Source organism: Anser cygnoides, chromosome 1 (genome assembly GCF_040182565.1).
Source record: "Anser cygnoides isolate HZ-2024a breed goose chromosome 1, Taihu_goose_T2T_genome, whole genome shotgun sequence".
NCBI lineage: Eukaryota > Metazoa > Chordata > Aves > Anseriformes > Anatidae > Anser > Anser cygnoides.
In genome coordinates, this window is record NC_089873.1 from 124,250,083 (window position 1) to 124,256,727 (window position 6,645).

The following is a 6,645-nucleotide window of genomic DNA, read 5'->3' on the forward strand; positions in this document are numbered from 1 at the left end:
TAAATGCAAATTCAGGATTCCTACTTCTGGATCCAAAATTTCAGAGCAATATGCTGCAAAGCATTCATCTGACCAGAAAAAAAAATAAATATAAAAATACCTTTTGAAGATTTAAATTTGTTTAAGATATATTGAATGGCTGCTTTTGCATCATTCTACTGGATTAGGTATCAACTACTTTCAAGCACTTGGTGTAAAGGTCTAAAACTGTATGTTATTATGCAGTCCAGCTATTTCCATAAGAATATAACCGCATGCTCATCCTAATCCATAACAAACAAATCCTGCTAGGTGAGCTGGTGGTCGAATACAGTAACAACAGTCAAATCACAGCCTTAGGGCAGCCGTAAAAGCTCTATAAATTCATTCAGCATCCCTTGATTGGTACTGATCAGCTGTCTTTGGCTCAGGCAGAATCAGTCAGGATCTCAGTTTGTTCCACCCAAGGAATCCATTGCAAGTTGAGGAAGGAGGCAGTAGTGCCATCAGGAACGCCTAAAAAAATGTGTAGGTAAAACATTCTTAATGATGACACTTTTCCCTTAATTCTCACTCATTTTCAAGTAAACACCCCAGTAAAATACAGAGACTCTGAATGGTGGTCAATCTGACAAATGGACAGTCTCAATATATGTGAGAAATATATGTGTGAAACATAACAAAATATGTAAATTCCAAAACCTTGTTTTTATGGAATACTTCTCTTGTACCAAAGATGTCTTACTAAACATATACTCTTAACAGTATTCCACATTCAATGCCTTTTTTTTTTCCAGAGAAAAAGTTAGCTTTGCTTGTACTAATCACTGAATTGAGCCCTCAGTTTTACATCTCATCTTAAGATCAAATTTCATTTTTCAGCCCTTACACAGGGAGGAATAAGAGGTATTTACAGAACATCAGGATCCAATTCCCCAGTGGAAAAAAGCACTCTCTCAAGCTAATGGTGCACTAAAGCACTGACGGCACAAACCAAATGCTTGTTTGGTCTTGTTCTGAAAGCGAAGTCTTGCCCTCTGGCTGAGAACCAAGTGTGCTACCAAATGGGCAATACAGAGACACTGAAGAGCAACATGAAAGAGTATAACTGCCAAGACTGCGCTGTATCACCTTCATATCCAAGGCTTTTCTCTGAGGCAAAAACAAAACAGAATATAAACAAACAAGCAATCTTTTGTTTGGATGTAAATCTATTCATGACTGGACAACATGGACTGGGTAAATTAGAAGAAATGAGACACATCCACTTTTTTTTTGCTATATGTGTTTTCACGTAGTTTCCATCAAAACATATTTACTTGTCTGTGAGAGATTCTGTTTTCAGTTTGTTTTTAAACAGAATGCTTTGCAGCCTTTTGTTTAGCTTGAATGCTTTAGATAGGCAAAACTCCGACACAAAAACAAAGACTATTCAAATCACTAAATGTCAACATAAGAAACATTACTAAATATGTCTAGGGCATTAAGAAACATTACTAAATATGTCTAGGGCATTTTGATGTTTTAATTGGGAAAGACATGCTCTGCCCTGAATAAAATGCCATGTATATTGATACATTAAGAGTTAGAAAGAAAGAAATTAATGCATAAATGTACTTATGAGAGAAAGAGGTACACTTTTGACTATACTAATGCAATTTCTAGCACTTAATAATAAATCAAGTTTCAGTTACAGCATGGGATACCCATATTGATGTAGTTATCAAAGAAAAAACCTTTTTGCATATGTTGGTTTAAAAAATGAAGTGCCAGCAAAGTCATTGTATGACAGTAGAGTTGTATCTACATTTGAGACTTGTTTGAAAGAGAAATGTCTTGAAAAATTAAATACCTGCAATCCACATTGCTACATCAGGAAAAATTTCTATTATAGACTCACTATAAAAGTTACATATGGCCCGGTGCAAGCAGCATCCTCCCATAAACAGAATGTTCCCACTACTGGTCTAAGTTTGAAACTGTAAAGGCAATGCTTTGAATCTCAGCTGTACCATACTTTCCCACAGATACCTTCTAAATTGCAATCTAGTAAAAAACATAATTGGATTCCACAGTCAGTCCAATAATACGTACCTCATGGGAGAAGTGCTACTGAAGTCAACTAAAAGCTTAGGGATGCTCATTTTCTGAAACGTGGCAAGTTTTCTCTTGGAAGTTAGTGAAAGAAAAAAAAAAGGAAGGAAAAAGGCTAGAAAGGAAAAAAATCTAACATAGCAATGTAGAGAAAACACTGATTTATGTACCATAAAACACTTGTGAATGGCAGGAAAATATACTACATGATTAGACAAGTATTTTCCAGTTACCAATGATATTATTCGAATGACAAACTTCATAACATTTAAGTTTTATTTGTTTGTTTATTTATTTTTGAACTCTAAGCATTTTTTTTTTCTTCAAGAATGTTCAGTGAAAGATTGCTTTTTGCTGCAGGGACAAAACTCAGCTGTCTGCAAACTGTAGATATCAGTGCATTGGTGCAATGTAACAATTCTCCACCACTGCAAAGACAATAAAAGACTTTATCATATTTGAGTCTGTGGAAAAAAAACGATAGAGTCCTTAGACAAAGATCTGAAAGCCCTGCATTAGTAAACTGTAAGACTGCTTAAGAGACACCAGGAAAGTTAATAAAAATATTTTAATAAAACAAACAAATTATATGATGCATTTTACAGGTAAAACCAAAGATAATTATAATTAGGATTTTGGACAATCTGAATTTGGAAAACAAGGTGTACTTAAGGCAAATAACCCTCCAGTGCTTTATATTACACATATACCTTTTGTGCTTTTTTGTAAAGAATATCCCTTTTGACTCCAATTGTGAAGGAATACTTAAGAGAGAAATGGCTATATAACAATGTAAGCTGATATAGAAGGACTAGCTTCATAGGGAAAAGAAATTGCTGAGATCTGGCCTAAACTTTCTATGTTCCTAAGAAGCCCAAAGCTGTTAGTGGTATTTGCTTAAAAAACTATGAATTTTTATTGAAAGAAAAGAAGTTTGTCCAGAATTGATTTAAACATCCCTTGGTAGCAGATATTGATGGAGCAGGTACAGAAGGCTGCTGAAAACTGGCTACTTTCACTAAAACTGTGCCAAGGTTCTTCTAGTTGACAGAAAGCATAAAATGTTTCTGGTTTGGCCCATATAGGCACAAAGAAGTAACTCTTTACTTACTGTATTGAGTAAGTACTGTTCTCTGCTGCACCCAGTTTTAGTTAGTCCAACTAAGAAAGTAAATGAGTTTTTCATTCAAGAGTAAAACCACATTTTGACATTCACTGTTCCTCTATCCCTCCTGTGTAAACATCAAGGCCTGGTATAGTTATTTTCTTGTTTTGGAGTCCATATGTCACACTGACGAGATGGGTCTCAGAGAAGTGGAGATCTAAGATGAGGAGGCAATACTCACTTCAGGACATGACAAGCCTGTAGGGAAAATTGAAACGTTTTAAACGGATAGGTAGAATGTAAACATCAGGACCTCATAAAGATGGGCCATGCACAGCAGCACTGCGAAGCAGAGGAAGGGAATTATTCGCGGGGGATGGTTTCACGGGAGATCCACATAGTTTCAATGCAGGATCTCATGCAGCAGAGGCAGCAACCCCGGGGACCCCTGTCAGAGCCTCACCAGGACCCCAACCCCACACTGTGGGGACCATGTCCGCCTCCCTTCCCCACGGCAGCATTAAGGCGTTAATGAAGCCGAGGGGGCAGCAGAGGCAATAAGCCCTTTGTACCGCTGGCGATGTCGCCTGGTTCCGGCCCAGGTGTTAGTCTGTGTCCCCCCCCAACCCCAGCCCGCGGGGCCGGCCGCCATTTCGCGACGTGCGGGGTCGCCTCTCACCACCTCGGAGCCTGACGGCAGGGGCGGGCGGCTCGCCGACTCCCTCTAGGCATCGCTGCCTCGGGAAAGGGGGGAGGAGGAGGAGGGCTTTCTTTTTTTCCTTTTTTTTTTTTTTTCTTTTCTAATTTTTCCCTCCTCTCTCTCTTTTCCAGCCAGTAAAGAGTGTCTGCCCCTTTGAACCGCGGGCACAGCGGCTGCACACACACCACACACACACACGCACTCACACACGCACACCCAGCCGCCGGCTATAAATAAGTTAAGAGCCGGGCAGAGGGCGAGCAGTGCGCCTCTCCCGTCGGTCGTAGGCGGCGGGGACCGCGACCGCCCCGAGCAGCCTCCTCCCGGGCGGCTCAGCCCCGGCCCCGGCCCCGGCCCCGGCCCCGGGTGCCATGGCGTGCGTGGAGCGCTGCCGCTGCTGCGCGGGCAGCCGGCGGCACAGCAGCATCCTCTACAACATCCTCAAGAGCCAGGAGCAGGCGGAGGCGGAGAGGCGGCAGCCGCCGCCGGGCCAGGGTCCGAGGCAGGGTCCGGTGCCGGTGGCGAGGCGGGTGGCGGCGTGCGGCGGCTGTTCGTGCGGCTCGCAGCGGCGGGTGGCCCTGAAGAGCCCGCAGGTGGCGTGCAAGGCGGCCTCGGCCGTGCTGGTGAAGACGCTGCGCTTCGTGCAGAACGTGCCCTGCTTCCAGGAGCTGCCCCTGGAAGAGCAGCTCGTCTTGGTCCGCAGCTGCTGGGCGCCCCTGCTGGTGCTGGGGCTGGCGCAGGACCGGGTGCACTTCGAGACGGTGGAGAGCGCCGAGCCCAGCATGCTGCAGAGGATCCTCACCAACCGGCGGCAGGGCGAGCACACCCCGCCTCGGGGACCGGCGCCGGGGCGGCCGCACCCGCCGTCGGCCGGCGACATCCAGGCCATCGAGGGCTTCCTGGCCAAGTGCTGGAGCCTGGACATCAGCACCAAGGAGTACGCGTACCTCAAGGGCACCGTGCTCTTCAACCCGGGTGAGTGCCCGCGGGGGTCCCCCGAGGGAGGTGGCGGAGAAGGGGCGCGGGGCGCAGTTCCCCCAGGGGTGGGGCCGCGGCCGCTGTCCCAGGAATGAAACATGCCCAGCCCGCGGCAGTGGCCCGGGAAAAGCCGGGAGGCAGCCGCCGCTCCCCGCCTGCTTGGAGCCGCCCTGGGGCTCCGTCTGTCCGTCTGTCCGTCTGTCCGTCTGTCCGTCTGTCCGGCCGGCGGGGCTCAGCGGCCCCTCCGGACAGCTCGGCACCCGCACAGCGGGGACAAAGCGGGGCAAACCTCAGGCTCTCAGGTGTGCCACGGCAGGGGAGTGCTTGTTTGGCTTTGCGTTGCATTACTGTTCTTTCTTTTTATTTTCATCCATCGTTTCTCCTCCTAAAGACTTCCAACAGCTCTACCAAGTGGTTACCATGTCAGTTACTTACCTGGAAGGTAGCTGGATGTGGCACTTCCTAACTATGGCTGTACCAAGTTGTATTTAGCACTTCTGCCTTCACACTGTTGCACCGAAAAGCAAAATCCCTCTACTCCCACTCCCTCAATACCCTCAGTGTAGTTCACTCGGAAACTTTCTATCATGTATTGGAGTTAATACTTGTTGCCACTTGTTATCTGGAGCTACTTAGAAACTGTTGTCAAAAGATGCCTTACCAGAGTAATGCCTTTTGTAGAAGTGAACAAGTTATTAAACAATTTTTTTTAATATATATATTTTTTATTATCTCAGCTATTTACAGATTGTACTTGTCACTGCAAAGGCATTTTGTACAGCATTCTTCAGTGAAAGTTTCTGTTATCAGCTAATTCTTTTTAACATTTAAATGAATTTGGCAAATATTGCAGTTCACTTTTGAATAGCAAAGAGTATTGATTGTCCTGAACCACCAGCATGATAAGATTTTGAGCTACACTATAAAATTTGGCTCATTGAATCGGCATGCAAGAAGTCCTCTAGCAATTTCATTTGTTTCATTCTTTGTGTGATAAATATAATCTGTAAGCTGAATGTTTTGTAGATGAAACTTATGTAAACAAAATAATTTATTTTTCTTTTCAGATTTACCTGGACTGCAGTGTACACAGTATATTGAAGGACTGCAGAGGGAAGCACAACAAGCTCTAAATGAACATGTCAGACTCATTCACAGAGGTGATGAAGCCAGATTTGCCAAGCTGAATGTTGTTCTATCCTTGTTAAGATCTATTAATGCTAATGTGATAGCTGAACTATTCTTCAGGCCCATTATTGGAGCAGTGAACATGGATGACATGCTTTTGGAAATGCTTTGTGCAAAATTATAAAGGTGTGTAAAATAATGAAAATAAATTCAATGCAAAGGAAGCCCTAGAGCAGAATAGTGTAAAGTACTGTAAATAAACTAACTTATTGTTTTTACATAGATAGTATTTTTGTATTCAATAATAAAATATTCTTTATATTCTGGAATTATTTTTTATTAAACACAGTGTTTTTGGAATAAGAATACAGTCATCACAGTAAGCTTTAAGGTTGCAAAGAATGTTCATAACCTAAGTCGACTGGCTATTCTTTTACCATGTCTCTGAACAAAGATCACACATACTAGATTGTACTTTCAAGGTTAGTAATCTCTGCTCTCCCCCCCCCCCCCAAAAAAAACAAAAACACAACAACAACAAACTAGTCTAGGTTTACATTTTAAACATAGTTGGCATGCAGAAGTGGGAAATGAACAAGTCGTTTGCTTTGCATGTTCTGGTGATATTAGAATAGGATACTGTAATTACAATTCTGCTCAT

At 43.5% G+C, this 6,645-nt stretch overlaps 1 protein-coding gene across 1 annotated transcript; it reads left to right on the forward strand.

Annotated features, from left to right (window-relative positions):
- The first annotated feature begins 4,026 nt into the window (after nucleotides 1-4,026).
- Nucleotides 4,027-6,305, forward strand: NR0B1 (nuclear receptor subfamily 0 group B member 1). The gene is made up of 2 exons (XM_013192667.3): nucleotides 4,027-4,853; nucleotides 5,924-6,305. The coding sequence occupies exons 1-2, from the start codon at nucleotides 4,250-4,252 to the stop codon at nucleotides 6,166-6,168; spliced, it is 849 nt and encodes a 282-aa protein (XP_013048121.3). The 5' UTR covers nucleotides 4,027-4,249; the 3' UTR covers nucleotides 6,169-6,305.
- The last annotated feature ends 340 nt before the right edge of the window (nucleotides 6,306-6,645 follow it).

Excerpts from the sequence above, each read along its gene's own strand:
- NR0B1 (XM_013192667.3), top strand. The coding sequence starts at position 4,250 with ATGGCGTGCGTGGAGCGCTGCCGCTGCTGCGCGGGCAGCCGGCGGCAC. Across the intron at positions 4,854-5,923 it reads CACCGTGCTCTTCAACCCGG|ATTTACCTGGACTGCAGTGT; the intron begins GTGAGTGCCCGC and ends TTTTCTTTTCAG.